This window comes from Euphorbia lathyris, chromosome 7 (genome assembly GCF_963576675.1).
Source record: "Euphorbia lathyris chromosome 7, ddEupLath1.1, whole genome shotgun sequence".
In the NCBI taxonomy this organism is placed as follows: Eukaryota; Viridiplantae; Streptophyta; class Magnoliopsida; order Malpighiales; family Euphorbiaceae; genus Euphorbia; species Euphorbia lathyris.
Window position 1 is genome coordinate 80,968,010 of NC_088916.1, and position 24,392 is coordinate 80,992,401.

The 24,392-nt window shown below is 33.7% G+C and overlaps 2 protein-coding genes across 3 annotated transcripts; both read left to right on the plus strand.

The window, feature by feature from the left end:
* Positions 1-309: 309 nt before the first annotated feature.
* On the plus strand, positions 310-6,748 carry LOC136235345 (serine/threonine-protein kinase/endoribonuclease IRE1b-like). Of its 2 annotated transcripts, XM_066024974.1 has the most exons (6): positions 310-753; positions 947-1,166; positions 1,283-2,826; positions 3,048-3,220; positions 4,528-4,774; positions 5,672-6,748. In XM_066024974.1, the coding sequence occupies exons 1-6, from the start codon at positions 602-604 to the stop codon at positions 6,120-6,122; spliced, it is 2,787 nt and encodes a 928-aa protein (XP_065881046.1). In that variant the 5' UTR covers positions 310-601; the 3' UTR covers positions 6,123-6,748. The 2 variants fall into 2 exon arrangements, with proteins under 2 accessions (XP_065881046.1, XP_065881047.1); XM_066024975.1 differs by lacking the exon at positions 310-753 and having other exon boundaries at positions 978-1,146.
* A 5,023-nt stretch (positions 6,749-11,771) lies between these two features.
* Positions 11,772-15,379, plus strand: LOC136234971 (glucan endo-1,3-beta-glucosidase 12-like). Its single transcript, XM_066024475.1, has 2 exons — positions 11,772-13,239; positions 14,975-15,379. Exons 1-2 carry the CDS (start codon positions 11,895-11,897, stop codon positions 15,004-15,006), a joined length of 1,377 nt encoding a protein of 458 aa, XP_065880547.1. The 5' UTR covers positions 11,772-11,894; the 3' UTR covers positions 15,007-15,379.
* The last annotated feature ends 9,013 nt before the right edge of the window (positions 15,380-24,392 follow it).

Sequence of the window (24,392 nt, forward strand, 5' to 3'; positions counted from 1 at the left end):
GTTTGTTGAGCATTCAACAAATCAAAAGAATTCGGACCGGCTATCTGACCGGTTTCCAATTCAACCGGTTAAACCGGCTGGTCCGGTCTTAATAACACTGAACTTTTATTAATTTTAATGTTAAATTTACGATTAGGTTATTTTACACGTGGAGAATAAATCCGCAAATATAGTTAAATGATTCGTCGTTCCAACAAAGACTACAGGCTGTCGTAGCGGCCCCTGGCGATGATTCAGTGAAGCTCGACTGCTATGGGCTGTCGTATAATGCCACGTGTCAGAATCAGATTAGCCACACATAACCGGTAATTGCCTGACGATTGATGAACGCTCGATTTTGGTTGTAACATCACAAAATGAACACTATTCCTCTCCACACCTGATTATTCCTCAACCTCTCCCAAAACCATAAACGGAAAATCCACTGCGAGAGAGAGATTGAAATCGAAGAAAACCAGCTGCTGTATTTCAAAATCGTTGAACCCTAGTTTACCATTTGATTTCATCGTATCTCTGTCTGGTCACCGATTTGAAGAAGAAAAAGAACGCCTAATCCCCCAATTCGATAGCAAAACAAGGATTTTGATTCGAATTTTATGAGATGAGACGCTCTGTGGTGTTTATCCTGATCATGATGTTGATACTATTGGCATTAGTAGGGGACTCATCGGGTTCAGAGATCTCCGAGATCTTGCTTCCAGATGAGAGCAGCCTGGTTTACAAGCTTAACAGCTCTCTCTTGCCGCCAAAACCGTGAGTGTCAATTTCGATCGTTTATAATGAATTTTTATTTTCTGAGCTTGATGGAGGCACAGGCACTCGTCTTGAGCTATTTGTTGTTCTTAATTGGAGCGAAGTGATCATTTGTGTTTAAGTACTGAATCGAATTTGTGCTTTTTCTCTTTGTTAATGGCTGATTTTGTTTTGGCTTGGGGTTTCGATTCAGTAAACCAAATGTAGGACTAGTGGTGGAATTGGATGGAACTGTGCGGTTCGGCGACATCAATTCAAATGAATATCGCTGGTCGTTTTCATCTGGGCCAAATGTTTGTTCTTCTTATCAGGCGTTTCCTAAGAACGACGATGACAGGCATAAAGACTTTTATTATGTAGATTGTGGCGACGATGGTGAACTCTATATGCATAGTAAGCGATTTGGTAAACTGGTATGCATTGCTTTTCGTTAAACATTGTTCTTATTTCGATTTGTTGTAATCTTAAGTTAGGAGATTTATCATCAGAATGTTTTATTATTTAATGCATTATATCCCTCTTGTCTCAGCAAAAACTTGGATTGAGTCCTGAAGATTTTATTAAGGAGACACCGGTCATATCAAAAGAAGGGGAAATTACACTGGGATTCAAAAGGACCACTGCATTTCTTGTTGATGCCAAGACTGGAGGAGTAGTTCACACTTATAGGTCGGATGTTGCTCCTTCCCCACTTAGAACTAGGGCTGCTGAAGAAAACGCTCTTTTGTTGGTAAAAGACACTGCATTGATGAAATCTGATGCTGCTACTGACTTGGGAACAGTTCAGGGGTTGGTTTACATCACAAGGACAGATTATGTGCTGCAACACTACTCTCCGAACTCTGCTGAAGTTCTATGGAATGTGGCAGTTGCTGATATCAAGGCTGAATTTCGATGTCAAGGGCTTAGAAGTTCTTCGGGTGGAATCTCGGCAAATGCAGATGCAGGTATAGATGATATTGGGTTTCCTTGTGAGATGATGATTCCTGTTTTCCGAATTCGTGATAGCTTGTTGAAACATAAATGGGTAAATGCGTTACCTAGAGGTGGAGCTCAGTTTCTGCCTACCGCTGATCAAATTATGCTTGATAATGGATCTCCATTTACTCATAAAGACAGTCCTCTTGCTTTGACTGCGCCCGAGTTGGAGGCCAAAAACTTGGAGTTGAATGCAGGTTTGGTAAGTGTTGCTGATACAATGAACACCACAACTTCATCTTATGCAATTGCTACATACGAGGCCAAAAACTTGGAGGAGAATACAGGTTTGGTAAGTGTTGCTAGTACAATGAACAGTGCAACTTTATCTTCTGGAATTGCTACGAAGACTCATATGTTGTCTGTTATTGCTGCGATTTTGTCCATTGTGGGTTCTGCATTCTATAACTATTTCGCATTTAGAAAACGGAGTAGGTTGAATAAATCAGTTGAAGAGTTCAAGTCTGAAGCTGGTGTCCGCAGAAAGAAGAAAAGTAAGAGATCGATGAACAACAAGAGTAATTCCAATGATGAGAGAAGACAGAAGTATCTCTCTATGGAGAATAATGCCATGGACAAGGATGGAGATTCACATATCAAAGGCAATGAAAGAAAATTGTTCATGACCTTTGCTGGTGTCGTGGATGGTCATGTAGATGGGCGTAAGATTGGTAAATTACTTGTTTCGAACAAAGAAATTGCGAAGGGGAGCAACGGTACAGTAGTGCTGGAGGGAATTTATGATGGTCGTCCTGTAGCTGTTAAACGCCTTGTGCAAACCCATCATGATGTGGCTGTGAAGGAGATCCAGAACCTTATTGCTTCTGACCAGCATCCAAATATTGTTAGGTGGTTCGGAGTGGAGCATGATCAGGATTTTGTTTATCTTGCTTTGGAGCGTTGCACTTGCAGTTTGAATGACTTTATTTATGTGAATTCTGAATCTTTTCAAGGTCGCTTACTTTCGAAGGAAGTAGATTCCATCCTCTTGACTGAGTCTACTGTTAATTTACAATCAATGCTAGATCAGAACAGAAATATTGAACTGGGGAAGCCAAATGGACATCCTTCAACACAGTTATTAAAACTGATGAGGTCAGTTTTCCATTTTTACCTGAAAATAGTGATGCCCTGTGCATTATTTATTAATGACAACATGAAGTTTCTGCTACATGAATTTTATGTATTTGCTTTCCTTTTCCTTGATAAGTATAGAGTTACCACATTTCGTTGTTATATTACAGTTAATAAAATGAACAATCAGATGGATTATCTGAGAAACTGAACAGAACTTGAAAACTCTTCTATTTTTGCAGGGATATGGTTTCTGGGCTTGCTCATCTGCATGAACTTGGAATTATACATCGGGATTTGAAGCCTCAGAATGTTTTGATAATTAATGATAAATCTTTCTGTGCAAAGATATCTGATATGGGCATTAGCAAGCGACTGGTTGGGGACAAGTCTTCCTTGACCCACCACACGACCGGTAATTACATCATTTCATCTGGCAATTAGACCATGTGATACATGATAAGTAGGGGGATGGCAATTCGTGCGAGTCTGTCGTGTTTGTGTTCATCTCGTGTCAATTGTCAGGTTAATGTTAAATGAGTCAACTTCAACCCAATCTAAAAAATTCCGTGTTATAATCATAGGTGGATATAGTAATACTTCTAAATATGTATATCATTTTCGGATTAGTAGGTTAACTATGATCCCAAAAGTTTGACCAAATAGCTATTTAACAAACCACTAACCTGCTAATATTATGTTGGGTTCGTGTAGTGTGTTTTCACAGCTCACGTGTAATGTTACTATCCCTATTAGGGATGACTTATAAAAATATGGAAGGTTCAAATCGTGTAGGTCACTTGTAATTTTATTACCTCTGTTAAAGTGACATGTAAAATCAAACAAGAGATGATATAATAATAATTTTAAAATATCTGTGTTATTTTCAAGTTAGCAAGTCAAATCCTAATCTAACCCAAAAAATTGTGTCTCAACCCAAAATGACGCATGACCTTTTTAACAAACACTAACCCATTACATTGTGTTCATGTCTTGTTGTCAAGGTTGTGCACACAATTGCCACCTCTATAAGTCTTCGTGAACACATAGTTCGGGTAAATTACACCCATGGCCACTGAACTTTACCCATTTTAACATTGTGGCCACTGAACTTCAATTCTTAATGTATGGTCACTGAACTTTACACTTTTTTAACACTGGTGGCCACTCAACTTTAACTAACTCCTCAAAATGACCGTTAACGACCTTAAAATGAAAATATTCAAGAATTAAAGTTGTTCAGAACGACATTTACCATGAAACCACATTTTTTATTTTCCAAAATTACCTTTTTTGGAGCTTTCTCTCTCTAAAAATTAACTTTCTTTCCTAACCAAACAACACCTAAATGACCTCAAAACGAAAATTTTCAAGAATTAAAGTTCCTTAGAGTATCATTAACTCTTTGAATTTTTTATTTTGAGGCCGTCAACAGTCGTTTTGAGGCATTGAGCGACCATCAGTGTTAAAAAGTGTAAAGTCCACAATGTTAAAATAGGTGAAGTTTAGTGGCCATGGGTGTAATTTACCCCTCATAGTTCGTAATTATTATTTATTCAGTAAAACTGTTGACCAATAGCCTACCTCCTGTTCTTTATCTTCATACATCCTGGAAACAAAAATAAAATGATAGGCAGACATCACAAAGAAGAATAAGAAGTTGCTTACTTGTCTATTATTTATTAATAAATTGTTGTCTGAGTTAGTTCCTGTTAATTGTAGGTAATGGAAGTTCAGGTTGGAGAGCACCTGAACAACTCCTTCAGGGACGCCAAACACGTGCAGTTGACTTATTTAGCTTAGGTTGTGTTCTATTTTTTTGTGTCACCGGAGGAAAGCACCCTTTTGGTGATAATATTGAACGTGATGTAAATATTGTGAATGACCGGAAAGACCTATTCTTGGTTGAGAATATACCTGAAGCTGTGGATCTTTTCTCTCAACTGTTGGATCCCAATCCAGATAAGAGGTAAAGTTCTTGTCTTTCTTGAAAATTAAGAAGCTTTGCATTCCATTTTTATTGATTAAGCTTTTGATTGTTTAAATGGATACATTAAGCCTTTGATTAATTATTTTTTAACACATTAAGCCCTTAGCTCGATTAAATGGATATATTTGTTGATAAATTATTTTTGAACATTTTAAGCCCCTCCTTGATGGTCCATTTATTTATGTGATTCGAATTCAATGGAACTGTTAACATGTCGTTGTTCCTCTAAAGTAAAACGGATAAACTAAATGAGTTAGATTGTTTTAAGTTAGGGGTTACGGTAAAATTAGTTTGGGGTTGATGTGGCATGGTTGTTTTAGAGGTTCACATTGCATGTTGTTAGAAAAAATTAGCTGACCTGACAATCCATCTGTCATGTGACGTGTTAAAACAGTGACATTTTAATAGTTTCATATCTGCTAAATGGATTTTGAATCACATACATAAACTTGGCCGTTAACGTGCTAAAAAATAATTGATGAAGGGCTTAATGTATCCATTTAAAAGTTCGGGAGCTGGCTTAATGTGTTCAAAATTAATTGATGTAAGGCTTAATGTATCCATTGAAAATATCAAAGGTTTAATGTCTCAAATTGGGTTGTCGGGTCATTGTCATAATCGTGTTACGTGATCTATATATTTCACATTATTATATACGATTTAAATGCAACAAAAATGATAATCGTGTCAAACCAGTCCCGTCAGGCTGGTTGTTTCAGTATATCGTGTTGCCATGTCATAAATTAACAACCTTACTTAGTATATCTATTTATACGTTCACGGATTTAATCAATAAAAGTTGAATTGATCGGGAGCTTAAATATACACGTTTTTACTAATTTATATACCACATGGCGTCGTCGTTGCATATTGCAGGCCAAAAGCGCAGGAGGTATTGAACCATCCTTTCTTCTGGACACATGAGAAAAGACTCTCATTTCTCCAAGATATTAGCGACAGGGTTGAAATGGAAGATAGGGAGAGTAAATCAGACCTCTTAGATTCATTAGAAAGCGTGGGAACCGTGGCATTAAACGGGAAATGGGATGAAAAGATGGAAGCCGCATTCATCAACAACATCGGTCGATATAGGCGTTACAGGTATGACAGCATCCGCGATCTATTGCGCGTTATTCGCAACAAATCGCATCATTACAGAGAACTTCCTCAAGAGATCAAGGACTTATTAGGATCTCATCCAGACGGATTCGAGAACTATTTCTCGTATCGATTCCCGAAGCTCTTGATCGAGGTTTACAATGCAACGTATAGTTATTGTAGAGAGGAGGAATTCTTCCGCAAATATATACAGACCAGTATCTTGTAGACAGCTCGTCCCCTCCCCTCAGCTCTGGTCCGGTTTTGAGTGACCAGAGTAATTATTAACTTAGTAAGTAGAAACTGTGGCATTAAATGGGAAATGTGATGAAAGGATGGAAGCTGTATTCGTCGATATATATTGCGGGTTATACGCAACAAATCGCATCATTACAGGCAACGTCCTCAAGAGATCGAGGACTTAGTAAGATCGCATCGAAAAGGATTCGAGAACTGTTTCTCGTACCGATTCCTGAACCTCTGATTGAGGTTTACAACCTAACTTATACAGAGAGGATGAATTCTTTCACAGATACATATAGACCAGTATCATGTAGACAGCCCCAGCCGTCCGGTCCCTCAGAAGTTCCTACTTTCGCTTCGGCTCCAGTCCGGTTTCGACTGATTATTAAATTGGTAAGTATAAAGTGTAGCATTTTCCTGTTAATCTCTTGTACATACATATAATGTAACTTATGTTCCTAATACAGATATGTTTAGGACAACAAAAACTTGATTGTTTTTACATGTATTTATTCAATTGTGTATAGATTCAATGTTTACTAACTGTTTTCATGGACTTAATCCTGCCATTTCGTTACTGTAATCGAACTATATTTAGAAACTGTTTGATTTTGACGACTGTTTGTTTTTGTTGTTACTATTTTTTATTGATTTTCTTTCGAATAGTGATGTTGTTCTAAAATCTTCTCTTCCAACTGTATTCTGGTGATCTGAAATGGCGACGGTCGTCAGAAAAAGGGGATCGGAGTTCCGACGAATCCTCTTCGATGCTAAAGTTAGTAAGTATTTGAGGAAATATGAGACTAACTTTTAGAGCAATTAAGAAGATGAGTTATGAAATTATGTCAATGTAACTGTTGATCCTTAAGCTATTTATAGGTAAAATAGTGTATCCGGACACATGGTGATGTTTAATTGGTTTTTGGACCGTACATTTCCATTCTGCAGTAAATGTGAACTTGGGGAGCGTGCTTTTGGAATCCAAGGTGATAATTGATCCACGTGTCCTCCTAGATAGTTTCCGAAAAGATCTCTCTTGATACCTTGTGGCCGAATGCGAGTTCAACCGAAAGGAAGTACGTTTTTGGCCTTATTGAGTCTGGGCTCTAAATGTTAGCTTCAGAATATGGCTAAAACCTATATTTACAGTTCATTCATTTAAGGCCCGTTCAAATAATGTTGTAACAAATAGTTCTCGGCAGGTGTTTTTCGCTCGTTGTTTTAAGATATCAAAATGATATTAGCAATGATTTTATTGAATTTGTTATTTTGGAATGGTAGTGGATATTTAAATAGTAGAATTTATTTGGTAACAAAAGATACAGTATTTCTCTAATAAATACACAATCAGCTTCAGATGGCATTATTATTATTATTATTATTATTATTATAATATGAGAAGATATATTCTTGTCTTTTCACGAGTGTAGGAATGCATGGCTAAGTTTAGTAATCCATTTATTATTATTATTAGGCCTAATACACAAATAACTCATTGATTTTGTCCAAATGTTGTAACAACTTACCCCTTAAACTTGTCCAATTGTAAAACATAACTCCAAATTGGAAATTTTTTTACCCCGTATTTGAAGCAACCGTAAAAACGTTTTCCCGGATTTGTATCACGCCAAAGATCTGATTATCACACTCCACAAGTGTTGCAACTTTTGTATTTCACATGTTTCTTCAATTGCAGTCCATGTCAGTAATTTTGGGGTTATATTTTACAATTGGACAAGTTTGAGGGGTTATGTTTTACAATTGGACAAATTTGAGGGGTAAGTTGTTACAATTGAAAGTTTGAAAGGACAGTTGAAACATTTGGACAAGTTCAGAGGGTTATTTGTGTATTAGGCCTTATTATTATTACATTTTCCTCCTGTTTAAATATCCACTCACGAGACCACATAGATCATCTATTTATCAATACAACAGAAATGTTGACATGAATTTGATGACCAAATTGAATTTGTTCATTCACCGCTAAACATAATTACATTTAATTAATAGGCAAAAAAAACATCTTAGGTTGGTCAACAGTAAAATCTATGAAGTGAGGAAAATGTTTTAAGAGTAAAATATTTTCCTATGTTTTTGTAACCCTACTACGTTTCTTCTTATCCATTTAAAAATAGTAGTCACTAGCCACTTATTCATTTTTCGGTATTGTAGTCAAACACCGAAAAATATTTTATTTTTTAACATAATTTTTCTTTACCTAATATTTTTCAAACCACAATATTTTTCGATAAACAAACGGGTTTAAGTTCTTGATCTCTTATTTTGGATACATCAAATCCGTGATTATTTATATTTGGTCTTGTTAAACATAAAATTCGGTTACTGGGTATCATTTATTTCAACTGCATTGAAAATTTAGTTTGAAAGCATTTTTAATATTTCTAATAACTATAACAAAACTGATAAAAAAATAAAATTTCAAACATAAATAATATATAATTAGATATTCACAACAACTACTTAATTGAAAAAAAGTTATGGCTTGATATGACAAAAAAAAAAAAAATATCAGTAGTTTAATCCAAATAACTCATCTAAATAATATAATCTTCTGAAAATATAATCTTTTGATCATGTATATTATATAGTACTATCATATATTTTTGGGACAAATAACATTAACCGACCAATCCATGTAGACCTATTTTGTCCAGTTATTTTTAGCCATTCAATTTTGTCTATATTAATATTATCCTCAGTCAATTTAAAAATTTAAAATAAAACTCATTTCTTATTCTAGAACATTTTATTGTTTGAAATTTTGTACTTTTAAAGTATAATGGCGAAATTTAATTCTAACTTTTAATGTGTGTAGATTTAATCGTATGAAATAATATAAATTTAACTCAAATGTTTTAAATAAGATCAATTTTAGTTATGCTCTATTGAAATTTTAAAAAACTGATTTGATTGTTATTTCACTGCACTATTCGAAACGAAGGCCGCTTGGACCGTATAGGCCCTGTTTAGGCACTCAAAATTGAGAATCCGTCCCGATTTTCTACAATTAGTCTTTCTAGACGTTTTATTGACTCCTAGGTGATTTTCAGCCGCTTGGGCTCCGCCTAGACCGCATAGGTACCGCCTAAACAATAATGAACAAAAGCATTTTTAATTGTGAATTTATTTCTTATAATCCACTTTTAAGTTGTTTCAGTGATATTGTTGTTGAAATGTTGATGTTTGCCAAATTTTAAAGATATATGTTACAAATATATGTGTTTTTCTATATTAAATAATTTTATATTATTATTTTTAGATAGTATAATACATATTTTAATTGAATTTATACAATAATTTGTTGATTAATAAATAAAAATACAAAAATACAAATCCGATTAATCTTTGACTAATCCCCGATTAATCCTCGAGGGCTCTGTCCGCCCGACTAGCGCCTATCGTTTTTTACAACCTTGTTTAACTGTAAAATCGGATCTTCCAAACAAGTTTGTCGATAAATTGAAGCATTTTCGTACATTTTTTATTGATTTTTTTAACTATATTAATAACACAGTAAAGATTTTAAACAGTTTGACAAAAGAATTGTGATTAACTTACATGTAACGTATTTAGTTTTTAGTATTTTAACATAATTTTTATAATTTTGTTAGTAATGCTCTAAATATCTTAACAATAGTTCTGCACCTTTCAGTAGTGGTGCAACCAATTCTCCCTTCAGCGGTGGCCCCAGCCACCGGGCATGTTGTCCCTCTAGACATTGAGGAGATGATGAAATCCATATTCTAGAGGTTTCTAGACAAAAGGGCTCTCTACGGGTGATGGGTGGCAATATCACCTCCAACAAGACCCCTCTGATCCACATAATTATAGAAACCTGATTTCCTAGAGATTGGACGACTCTTAAGTTGACCTATTATTCGGGCATAGAAGATCCCAACGACCACGTCGCATCTTTTATGAGAACCATCAATATATAATTCAAAGACGAGGATATCATGTGCAAAGTTTTTTCCACAACCATATTTAGTAGTGTACATGAATGGTACATGGGAGTGACCCCTTGATCTCCTAAAAAAACATGTTCTTGGCCCATTTCACGGCTACTGCAAGGATCAACTCCGACTTGAGAAGTTTGCCAATACTGTCGTCGATAGATTCATCTCATGCTCCACTCAATACTGGCCGCTTGCTTAAAAAGGAGCACCCCTTCCAGTAGAATCCAAATTGTCAGTTGGACTTCGAAGTAGTTAAGTCCTCCATTTCCTCCCTGTCCCATTTGCTCTTTACTCGTCAAGCCAGGGAAGATCCACACCTCTATTTTACGGTATTTGATGAAGTCGTAGCCTTAGTCCTCACAAAATCTGAAGATAATGAAGTATTACTAGTCTACTACCTCAGTTGAGTACTGAAAGGCGCAAAACTGCGTTATTCTGACACAGAAAAAGTCTTGTTTGCCATCACTCATGCCACTGATTGGCTGCGGCCCTATATCTAAGCACACACTGATAACCTAAAAAATGTATTAAGATTGGAGGTATCTGATAGAATCACTGACTGGTCAATTCGGTTGTCCTAGTTTGATGTACTTTTTCGAATCCAAACTTCTTTGTTCTTTCTAAGTCTTCTTCTTGCATAGAAAAACACAACTGTTGCAAAAATAAAAGAGATTTTAGTAGTAGCGCTTCGAACCTAGAATAACCATCAAAGCGTAGGCCCGAGCTGATTTCATCTTAAAATTCACAGAATCCGTCTTTAAGGGCATTATCATGCTTGGCCCTTCGCTGTTTGGGAAGTTGACATACTGGGCCATTTTCCTCCGGCATCCGGGCAAAGGCGCTTCGTGATTGACATAGTAGGAATAAACAAACTTGTTCCAAATTGTTGAATTATGCACGATTTTCAATCGAAATCTTCAAAATTCAACAAGAATTTTGGGAATGTGAAAACTCACAATTTCATTAATCAAAATAAGCTCATTCTCAAAATGACCATTGACAATTTTAAAATAGAAATATTCAAGAATTAAAATTATTTAGGGGGTGTTTGTTTGCTCATTTTCATGCTCCTGTTTGCCTTTTCATTTCAAAATGGAGAGTTTTAAGTGTTTGGTTAGTGATCTCTTATTTGCCTTTTAAATCTGAAAAGCAGCATTAGGTGTTTGGTTAGTAATCTCATGTTTGTCTTTCACACCTGAAAAGCAACCTTTTACAAAAGCAGAGAATCTCTGCTTTTTGGAAAAGCAGTTTTTTCCAACAGCAAACAACAACCGTAACAGCAAACAACAAATAGCAACAACAAAAGGCAACAACAAACAGCAAACCGTAACAGCAAACAACAAACAGCAACAGCAAACAGTAGGTAAAACAAACGGACCCTTAACCAAATTTTTTATTTTCCAAAATCACCATTTTTGGAGATTTCACTTTAAAAATTCACTTTTCTTGTTTCCAACTAAAAAACATATAAATAACTAGAAAATAAAAAAATTTGAAAAATTAAACTTGTGCAAAATATTATTAATTCTCGAAATTTCTATTTTTAATGTTAAAAAATGTAAAATTATACTATTTTTATATACATTTCGAAGTTTTATAGTCATGTCGTTTAAACAACTAAAGTTAAGTAGTAATGTATGTAATTTATCAAAATTTTAAACAAACATTCTTTTTAAAAAAATAAAAAATGGAGGGAATATCGATGCATCAATTATTCACAGTGTTTTATGATTTATAGTAGAAGTTAAGCTACGAAGTATAGTAACTCAGTTGAAGCTTCAATGGCTCCTCTCGATCTCGTCTTCCTCCTCCTCCTCACTTCATTTCTAAAAGTCTCCGGCGTCGGCGTAAACTACGGCACTCTCGGAAACAACCTCCCGTCGCCGAAAAGAGTAGCTCAGCTCCTCCAGTCAACACTCATTGACAAAGTCAAAATCTACGACACAAACCCTGAAATCCTCCAAGCCTTTTCCAACACCGGAATAGACCTCATTGTCGCCGTGGAAAATTACCACGTCGCTAACATAAGCTCCGACGTATCCGCCGCCGACGAGTGGTTCTCAAGCCGTGTAGCCCCCTTCATTCCCGCCACTTCAGTTGTTGCTATAGCCGTCGGTAATGAGTATTTATCCTCAGACCCTGACCATCTCCGCCCAAACAACCTCATCCAAGCAATGCAGAACCTCCAGACTGTCCTCGTTGCTCGCGGACTCGACCGGAAAATCAAGATTACGACTCCGCATAGTATGGCGATTCTTGCTTCCTCGTTTCCTCCTTCGTCTTCCACTTTCGCTGCTACTCTTATGCCAACGATGACCTCCATTGTCAGTTTCTTAGCTGATACCGGAGCTCCGTTTTTTGTCAATGCTTATCCTTACTTCGCTTACCGTGATAATCCTAACTCCGTTGATCTACAATACGCCTTACTCGGGAACACCACTGGAGTCCGGGATCCTTCTGGTTACGTCTACAATAATATGCTCGATGCACAGATTGACGCTGTTAGATCTGCAATTACTGCCCTAGGGTTTGGAAATCGGAGTCTTCCGATTACAGTTTCCGAATCTGGTTGGCCGTCGAAAGGTGATTCCGGAGACAGAGTTGCCTCCCCGGAGAATGCCAAGACGTATAACACTCGATTGATTGAACGAGCGCAATCTGGTACAGGTACGCCATTGAAACCCAAAGATAAGGTTGAGATCTATGTGTTTGCTCTGTTCAATGAGAATAAGAAAGATGGAGATGCTAGCGAGAGAAACTTTGGGATATTCAATGGAGATGGTTCGAAGGTGTATGATTTGGATTTGAGCTGCAATTTTTGCAGCAATGGAGGAACAATTGAATTTGGGGAGAAATTGGGGGGTAATGGAGGAAGAAGAGGGGCTTCGATTTGGTGTGTGGCGAAACCTCATTCAGATGAGAAGGTTCTTCAAGCAGTTGTTGATTTTTGCTGTGGATCAGGTGGAGTTGATTGCAGAGAAATTGATGAAAATGGTGATTGTTATGCACCAGATAAGGTTCATGCTCATGCTTCATATGCTATGAATGCTTATTATCAAATTCATGGGAGGAATTACTGGAACTGTGATTTCAAAGGCACTGGACTTGTTACCTTCTCTGATCCAAGTAAGTTCTATAACTTTTTTATATGCTTAAACTTAAGGTCGTTTCTATGAAAAAAAAAATCCTTTAGGTAAGGTCTGATTAGAAAATTTTCGGGCCTAAAGTTCATGTTTGGAAGTGTCAAATGCAAAGAATCCGAGCTTTGACTGTTTATGTTTGGCTAGTTAGAAAATTAGCCATTTGAGTTTAAAATGTTCGTTAATTATGTTGATTGCTAAAAACTAACTTATTAATTAGGTTAATTGCTAATTATGTTAATTTGAATTTTTTTAATATAAAACTAGATAGTTTTTTTTGTATTGAAAGAAAAAAGCTAGATAGTTTAAAATTTACAAAACTAAAGTCAGACAAATTACATTTTTTTATATTTCTCCTTTTATAAAAATACTATTACGAAAAAAAAAAAATCGGACCAAGTTTGTTCACGATCGTGTTCATGAACATTATATCGAACTTGTTCATTAGTTTGTTTATGAATCTAGAGCTTTAAAGTCGAATTTCTCCATTCTTAAATTTAACTCATTTATAAATCGAACTGAATATAATCGAATTTTTATTATAGACATATGAAACCGGTGTTAAAAACACTAGTTTCAAATGCAACTGCAATTTTATCCATTGCAACAGCATTTGATACTAAAACTGGTGATTGAATCATCAAATTCGTTGCATTTGAAATCGATGTTTTCAACATTAATATTTACAAAACACTATATAATATTAAAACTCAGATTTTTTTTTAACCATGGCTACTAAATTTTAAAATATAACATAAAAATCATTGAACTTTACATTTTGTTACATCCGTGACCATTATACTTTAACTAACTCTTCAAAATGAAAATATTCAAAAAAAAAAAAAAAATTCAGAATGACATTTACTATGAAACCACATTTTTTATTTTCCAAAATCACAATTTTTGAAGTTTTCTCTTTCTAAAAATTCATTTTGTCTCTTCTTCAAACAACACCAGGATGACTTCATATTATCAATTTCAGAATTTTTTATTTTGAGACCGTCAATAGTTATTCTAAGGCGTTGATCATAGTTATTAAAGGCCTGAGGCGCGCCTCGGCTAAGGCTCCAGCCTTAGCGCCTCTGGAGTCCAAAGGCGGGCGCGGTCAGTCAGGCGCGCGCCTTAGTGTGCCTTGGTGCGCCTTAAGCCAGGCACAAGACGCGCGCCTTGGCGAACCTCAGCTACCTTAGAGTATTTTAGGGTACTTTAGGGTTTTGAGGGTATTTTAGGATTAGGGTATTTTAGGGTTTTTTAAGTTCAGAAAATAAAAGAAAAGCATGGATAGACAAAGATCGACAGTTTTTACTCCACAAATCGCAACAGTTAACGCATGCCTTAGTAGTTAACTAGAACTTAACTCATGCATTTTATGGTTTTATTATTGTTATTTGACTATTTGTAATTATTTGTTATTAGTATTATGAGTTTATGATATTTTTTTTGTGTGGGCCTCGAGTCGCTCGGGCACGCGCCTTAAGTTGTGCCTTGCGCCAAGGCTCCAGGACCCCCTTACGCCTTTAATAACTATGGCGTTGATTGAAGTTTAATGATCACAGATATAACAAACCGTAAAGTTCAAGTGATTTTATGTTATATTTTGAAATTTAGTGGCCCATAAAAATTGGTTAAGTTCAGTAGCCATAATCGTGATTAAAAATTGATTACATTCTCTAATGGATTGTTTTAACTTAAATTTTGGATTTTCTTCCATATATGATCAGGTTATGGTAGATGCCAGTACCCTGCACAGTAACACAAGAGGAAGAGTTGGCATTATTGCATCTTGAATGTCAGAATGAATTTGTACTATGTGTCAGCATTCATTATATATGAAAAAGAATTGGTTAGTATGAATGCAGATTTTGAATTTTTTAGGTGTTTTGTTTGAAAAAAGAGGCTAAAGAAAAGAAAAGTCTCTTTCTAGGAGGTAAAAGAAAAAGAGCACATGATGAAGCAGACAATGTCTCCATAATTAATGGCATTTCTCTGTTTCTTTGGTTGATAATTTTGTTCCTATTTCTTGTAGTGGGAATCTTGATTTGCCTTTTCACTGTAGGTACTTTTAGAAAAAGATATGTTTTTTTGTTATGTATTAAATGTAATGACAATCACTCAATTCTGATGTTTCAATAGGTTCACTAGATTTTAATCATTGTGAATTTTATCTTGGCTTAATACATTATTTGCGTTGTTTGGCCTTTGAACTTTCAAAGTGTCTCGATAGCCTATTGAATTTGAGGTTAAATGTATCATTGGTCATTGAACTTACATGGTTGTCTCAAAATGGTCACTCAACTTTAATTTGTCTCAATAAAATCACTCAACTTTGAGTTTTGTCTCAATTAGGTCACTCTGTCGATTTTAGTGGTTAAAACGCATCGAAATAATGACATGGTTGATACGTCAACATGAGTTAACTCAAATATCTGACCGAAGCGAAATGTGACAGCCACATGTCGGGTATTTTTATTAAAAAAATTAAATTTTAGTTTTTTTTCATAAAAATAATCGACACGTGATAGTCAGGTAACGCATATGTGGATGTCATGTGTCATTTCGGTTAGAAATATGAGTTGTCTCATATTGACGTATCACTTATGTCATCATTCCGATGTTTTTTAATCACCGAGATCGTCATAGTGACCTAATTGAGACAAAACTCAAAGTTGAGTGATTTTATTGAGACAAATTGAAGTTGAGTGACCATTTTGAGTTAACCATGTAATTTCAATGACCAATGGTGCATTTAACCCATTGAATTTGCATAAAAAGTTCATTTAGCCTCCAGAACTTGCGTAAAATGTAATCAATTAATCAATCGGTTGTAAAAAAGCAAGTTAAATATGGAAGATATATTGCACGTGCCTTAGAATGTCATTACGTAATTCACAAAATAGATTGAAACATATTTAAAAAGTTTTTACTTGTTCAATTATAAAACTTTTTCTTCTCTAATATTAGAATAACATACTCTGACCTTTATTGTTTTACTTTTTTAAAATGCGTGCAATATATCCTCCATATTTAACTTACTTTTTTTTTTACAACCGAGTGATTAATTGATTACATTTTATGCAAGTTCAGGGAGTTAATTAAATATTTTATGCAAGTTCAAAAAACTATCGGAACACTTGGAAAATTTAAAGGGTTGTACACAAGTTTAAGAAGCAAACAATGTAGTAAGCCTTTTATCTTTATTTCAAGGAAAGGAATAAAATGCAAGAAATACTCTCCAAGTATAATTTTTTATGGGTAAAGTATAAAAAATTTAGGCTTGATACATTATTTGCTCTTTGAATTTGTCCAAAAAATTTAAATGACCCCTTGAACTTTTAAAGTGTTCGATAGCTCTCTCAACTTGCATAAAATATTCAGTTAGCTTTTTGAACTTGCGTAAAATGTAATCAATTGATCATTCGGTTACAAAAAGTAAGTTAAATGCGGAAGATGTATTGCACGCGTCATAAAATGTTATTACATAATTCATAGAATATATTAAAAATGAAATTCTTCCTTGCTCAACTATAAAACTTGTCTTCTCTAATGATAGACCCACATACCTCTGACCTTGGTCGTTTTATTTTTTTTAAGACGCGTGTCATATGTTGGGGTTTAGTGTCCTATAGACAATTGTTCCAGGATATAAACCTAATGTAAATGAATTGTTCTTTATGTCATTTGTTTTAATAAGATATGGTTTCGTAACTGTATAAAGGCAACCTCCTTTAAAGAACTAAATAAAGTCTAATAAAAGGAAATCCCTGAGTTTATTTAAAGTGATTATAAAGTGTTCATACAAGCATGAAGTGAGACGAAACATTATAATAAACTAATAAACTTAAAGCCACCCCAAGTCAAGTGATATGTTTTGAATAGGGATTGACATAACACTGTTGAGACTTGCATGTAACAATGTTTTCTGTCGAGACAGAGAGCTGATCTCACAAGCTTCAGATATGCAGATATCTAGACAGTTATGTGGATCCAATGAATGGAGTTCATTAGGATTGGGGACCCGACTTGAGATAACAGGATGGGTAGATTTATCATAGTCACCTGTTCATCTCATTGGTATTAATAGGTATAAGTAATCCTAAGACTCAAAGGAATGTTAATTAGTGATTCTGGATTATGGAATGTGATACTTTGATCCTGTTGCAACACGATCCATAACAGGGATGACTCTAGGGTGTGTACGGCAGCCGTTGGGTATCGCAGGAAGTAATTGCAGGATAATTATACATTGGATTGAGCATTTGTCACTCTTGATAAATGGGAGATACGTCCAATGATCGCTTGTGGAAGACGTAACTCTAAATCCTTGCAAGGTGATAGCTTGAGACTTGAAATGCAGATTTCACTTAACCTATCTAATTGGAGTTAACTCGGCCTGTACAAGTAAAACGAACGTCTCGCTATATGTGACTTGACATTGCCCATAGTCATAAGATTCAGTTTAAGGATGTAGTTGACAAAGGATCGAATTATACTGTAACTAATACGGAAAGGTCAACGACAGAATTAACCTGTCTTCTTATAGCTCTAGGGGAATGTTTCGGATCTGCCAATCACAGTTCGCGTACTCATTCCGTTATGCAAAGATTAAATATAATTCTGAGAAAATTAATTTAATAGTTGCATACGGCTAGAAGCAATAAGAACCTAATGGGTCACACATAAGACTTGAAACCCAAAAGAGAAACAGATGTTGATTAATTGACGGAAGCCCAACTGAGTCCACTAAGGCCCAGTAGTATAAGGGGGGCGATTTATGACATAAAGAAATTAATTTAATTTAAACAATTATAATTAGATTATGATTATGAATTAAATTAATTATGGGATAAATAAGTTAGGAGGTTTAATGAGATTAAATTGCTCCTATTATTATCCTATCAATAGGTTATTATTATCTTTGTAATTAAATATAATTATAGTAGGAGTGGGCACGGTTCGGTTAACCGGTCCATTAGGCAAAAAAAATTAACCAAACCGTTATTAACGGTTTTTTAACTATCCAAACCGAAACCGGTCCATATCAATCGGTTAACCATCAACCGTTTAACCATTAATTTCGGTTAGGTTTTTCGGTTAACGGTTTTTAACCAATTCTCACTAGTTAACCAAAAATCAACAGTTAATTTTTTACCCAAACCTAAATTTTTAAACAATATTAAAATACACATAATTTCAAAAATTCAAACGAAACGAATTCATATAAAAGTTTAGAATTCAAACATAAGTACCGAACTAAAAAACAATCCATCAAGTTTACATTTAAAACATAAAGAAATGTAAATAATATTTCGTCAAAGTATTTATTACAACATAAAGCAGTATAATCTATGTTATATATTTATATTAAGCAGTATAATCTATGTATTTATATTTATATTTGTCTTGCCTTTGTCATCAAATGGCCTATATATATGTTTTAAAATTTATATTTATTAAATGGTTCGGTTAACCATTAACCGCGGTTTTTGAACACTCTAACCCTAAACCGAAACCGAAACCGGTACCTATCTATTTTTTTTAACCATTAAGAAAACCACCGGTTCGGTTAACCGCTTTTTCCGGTTCGGATTACCGATTTTCGGTTTGGTTACCGGTTTGACCGGTTTTATGCCCACCCCTAAATTATAGATAATAACAATAAGAATTTTATTCCGAATTAAATTCTTATTCAATAACCTAATTCTATCTGACTAGGGTTTAGATGGAAGAGGATATATATACCCCCCTTAATGAGAATTTCGGCTATCACAAGCATCCCGGGAGAGAGAAAAAAATTTGGCCCCCTACCATAGTGGATCGATTCTTCACCGCTTGCTTCCGTTCAATTGGTCTTTCATCTCTTTCTCTCAATCCTTGATCTTGTGTTGATTTATTAGAGGCAATCTGCTTTTGTTGCTTTTATACGGTTGAGTTCTAATCATCTTTTGAATTGTGTTTTTGTTTTGTGCTCGGGAACTCGGAGTAAGAGTTGTGAGCACTACGATTGCAACAGTAGATATAACTTCAAAAGGTATTTCCTTCTATCCCTCTTTATATGAAATAACGGTTAACGGATCTTGGTTAAAGGAAATAGGTTAAAATTTTTATATTTCCACTGCCAAACGTTTGCCTATTTTCCTTCACCATACATCTTTCGTATTTAACTTACCTTTTTGCAACCGAATTATCTATTGATTATATTTTATGCAAGTTCAGAGAGCTAATTGAATATTTTATGCAAGTTTAGTCGGGATACTTTGAAAATTCAGAGGCCATTCAAGATTTTTGAATAAATTTAGAAAGCAAATGATGTATTAAACCAAAAACTTATATTCTTTCCCTTCTTGTCAAACTGATACATGACATTTTCCAGATTAGGAATGTGATTTTCTTTTTGCCAAAAATGATATTTTTTTAGTTTGATACTATAAAAATGACCGTTAATGACCTCAAAATGAAATTTTTAAGAATTAAAGTTGTTTAGTACCATATTTACTGTGGAATCAAATTTTTTATTTTCTAAAATCATCATTTTCGGAGTTTTTTCTATCTAAACATCTATTTTCTCTCTTCTCACCAAACAACAGTTAAATGATCTCAAAATTAAAAAGTTGAACAATTAAAATTGCTTAGAATATCACAAAGTCGTTGAATTTTTTAATTTTGAGATCATAACACTCATTTTAATTTTGAGGTCCTTGTTTTTAAGTAAAGCGAAAAATGTCAATAATTATCTAGTCGCAAACAAAAATCAAAGTCTCATCTGGACAATTGTTTTTCAGGTACCAATTTGACAAAAAGTGAAAGCACAAAAGCTTTTGTGAACTTTACCCTAATTTTATTTCTAATGTTATAAATGGTACAAATTAGATCAATTTTACCCTTAATTACAATCATAGTTTACGCGTTCATGAATCACATTATTTTTACTTTACTTTACTTGTACATTATATTATCATTAATCAATTTGTTATTAAAAACATGTGTATATACGTGATTTAAAAAAATAACTCATGTATACATTGTACAACATAGTGTTTGATCTAGTGCAAAGCACATGATAATTTTTTTGAACTCAAAAAAATCACATCTACTTGTATTTTTGATCTGTTGTTGATGAGTGATAACACAACATATAGTTAGCGTCAGGGGCGGCTCTAGGGGGAGGTCGCCTAGGCGACCGCCTAGGGCCTCCGATCGGAATTTTTTTCAAATTTGATAATTATTAAAATTGCAATGGTTAAAAATATGTAGACTTGGATATATAACAAAATGTATTGCTAGGCTGAATGGTAAAACCATAATGGAGCTATTTGTGAGGGTGTGAGTTGTATGTTTTGGTTCTCATTTTCCATTTTCTTTTATTCCTGATTTTCACGTTCACATGGACCCTGATGACCACGTAAATTTGGTCATTTACCGTTAGATCTAGACGGATTAAAATTTTAATATATAAAGTTCTTTTCTATTTATTTTTCATATGTTTTATTATTATTATTATTATATAATTTTAATAATTATTTTTTTATAATTTTAATTTTTTCCTTAAACCAAAATGTTAATATATATTCAATCTAAACTGACTAATACATATTCATTTACTTGTTACAATATATTTTAGGACACAATTAATTTTCATTAATTTACTCATGCTATTGAGTTAATTACATATAAGAGTTAATTACATAACAACTTGTATCGATCAAATTTTTTTATGGTGAGTATTTTTACAAAATCAAAATGAAAATTATAATTTAGTAGGACAACAATTTATAAGAAGATCCGAATATTTATGGACCACCGCAAATCATTTCTTATCCTTAAAAATAATATATATTTTTTTTGGACTTATATGGAATGAGCTCGGTATTCGAGTTTTATGAAGTGATTTAATAAAAAATAATTTTTTTTGTAATATAACATATTAAGTTGATTACATAACAACATGTACCGATCAAATTTTTTATGCTGAATATTTTTACAAATTCAAAATGAAAATTATAATTTAGTAGGACAATAAATCATAAAAAGGCTCAAATGTTTATGGACCGGCCCTGAACATAGGCAATGAGTGCGGTCGCCTAGGACCTGAGCCAAAATGGTCTCAAATTGTTTTTTACTGTATATATAGTAATTTTTTTAAAAGGTAATTAATTTATTAATCCCTATATTTTGACAAAACACACTGTTTAGTCTTTGTATTTTAAAAAACACACGGTAAAGTCTCTAACCTTTTTCTCGATGAACTGTTTAGTCCCTAATGTTTGTCTCGGTGAACTGTTTAGTCCCTATCGTTAGACTCTCATGAAGATTCTGTTAGTCAATTTGGATTTGCATTTTTCTTTTCTTTTCCTTTAAACTCTACTGTCACACCCGACCCTAAACGACCTCAATCGGCATCAGGCGTGAAATAGAAAGATCATAATCAATACTTAAAAGTCTCCAATTTATCCAAATATCATTATATTACAATTGCAATACCAAAGTTCTAACCATAATTCTAACATTAAGCAACAACTTCCGATCATTGCCTAATCGGTCGATAACCTTCTCTCTATCATGTACTTTCTCACCTAAAAATATTAAAACATTTAAAAAGGTGAGACAAAAATCTCAGTAAGAAACTATCAGCTATAAAAACCAACTTTACTTAACATAGCTACATATATACGTTTATAAAGGGATTTAATCAAAACCTTATGAAATATACTCAAAACTTAAGTTTATAATATAATCATCAAATCGTATACAATATACTCAAAACTTAAGTTTATAATATAATCATCAAATCTTATACAATATACTCAAAACTTAAGTTCATAATATAGTCAAAATAGTAAACCAAAAACATATAAAATATATAATATTATATCCATCCTCGAATTCTACCCGTGTAGATCATAACATCAATCAGAACAATATCGAGATATCTCATTTATATCTCGTTCCTTGCCTAACAGTTAGGACTACCAGCCGTGCACTCTGGCCATATCGCCATTAGATATGGTCTTACAAATACAACTCCTACCCCGGGCAATCCTAGATGGACAAAACCATTTAATCTTTCGAAATATCACAACTCATAAAAATTATATTTGGACTTCAATCCAAAATAATAACAACAATCACCGCAACAGAGTTTTCAATCCAAAAACAATTCGTAAGAAATCATCAAATTCATTTTATTCAATATATATACATTGAAACCAAAAACATATATGTAAATCAACCAAATTGAGCCTTAAATCAATATAATCAAGTAAAATATGAAATTCACATAGAAGCATAGTCAATAGCTTCATTTAAACCATAATTTCACAATAAAAGCAAAATCATGAAAACCCTAAATTTACAAAATTCCTGCATAACCTTAAAATATCACTTTCTGAAAATTCTTTAATTATATGTATATCTATATACATAAAACTCAAAAAATTTCAATTATCAACATATATATCCTCTTATATCATATTTATCTCTTAATTTCCTACCTCAAACTGTGCTTAAGATCAGCAAAATTTGTCCTCAAAATTCATATCTTAATTATTTCCTCGAACACTATTTAAACTTACCAAATTTTCATATATAATCATCAAATCATGAACTCTAATATATTCTCTCACTTTACTTCTCATTGATCACTAACATCGGTATCTCTCTAAACATCATTTATATAACTCTCAATAATTCTAAACCTCAACCCAATGAAGTTCACCAATAAAATGATCTCATTTATTCAACTTAAGATTCTATAATACACTAAATTAATGTTATAATCTCCCAATCAAGAATCAACTTTCAAATGCATTAAATGAAACCTCCATATTTTATCTTTCTCAATCTCATATCTATTATCTTCAATTGATCACTTTATCATTTTCTCAATTTCCTATATTCCTAAGAAGACCAACTTATCATGTAAACCAGTAGCAATGTCTCTCAAGTAAAGAGAAAAAGTCAAAACAAAAACCAAATTCTGGTTTAACGCTAAAATGACCTACATATATACTCAAAACTTAAGTTCATAATATAGTCAAAGTAGTAAACAAAAAACATATAAAATATATAATATTGTATCCATCCTCGAATTCCACCCGTGTAGATCATAACATCAATCATTACTGCATCTGAAATCAATTTTGAGTGTTCTTCTTCTTGATTTTATTCTTAATCGTTCAAATTCGTAAGCATTGGGTCTGTTCTTTTTCTTGTTCTCCATACAAATAGTTTCTTCTTCTAAATTGGATTTCCTCTTCTGAAATTTGAAGGTAAATAGTAAAGGGTAATTTAGTCATTTCCGAATTCATAAACGGTAAAAAATCTAACAAACAGACGGAATGACTAAACAGTTCACTAAGAAAAAGGTTAGGGACCTTACCATGTGTTTTTGAAAATACAGGGACTAAACATTATGTTTTATCAAAATATAGGGACTAATAAATTAATTACCCTTTTTTAAATGACCAAATAATATGACATTTTTAGATCTAAAATATGTCCAAATTTCTATTTTAAACTTTTAAGTATAATTTTTTTTATTAAGGGCTTCTTTATCTCGTTTTTTCATTTAGGCCCATAAAAAAACAGGACCGGCCCTGGTTAGCGTGGAGATAACGAGATTCAAGACTGTATTAATGACTGAAAATTAGTCCAACTTTAAGAGTAAAATTGACCCAACTTACAAACGTTATGATTAAATTTACATCATTTTAAACGTTAAAAGTAAAATTATTCTTCACATCAATGTTGGGAGTATTTGGTACCTCATTCCTTAGAGTTAAATGCGCTGTTGGTCACTGAACTTACATGGTTGTCTCAAAATGGTCACTCAATTTTAATTTGTCTCAATAAAATCACTCAATTTTGAGTTTTGTCTCAATTAGGTCACTCCATCGATTTTAATGGTTAAAATGCATCGGAATGATGTCATGGCTGACACGTGAGTATGAGTTAACTCAGATGTCTAACCGAAACGACACGTGACAACCACATGTCGGTTATTTTTATGAAAAAAATAACTAAATTTTGTTTTTTTTCATAAAATTAACCGACATGTGTCTGCCAGGTGGCGCATAAATAGATGTCATGTGTCGTTTCTATTAGACATCTGAGTTAACTCATGCTAACGTGTCAGTCAGTTGC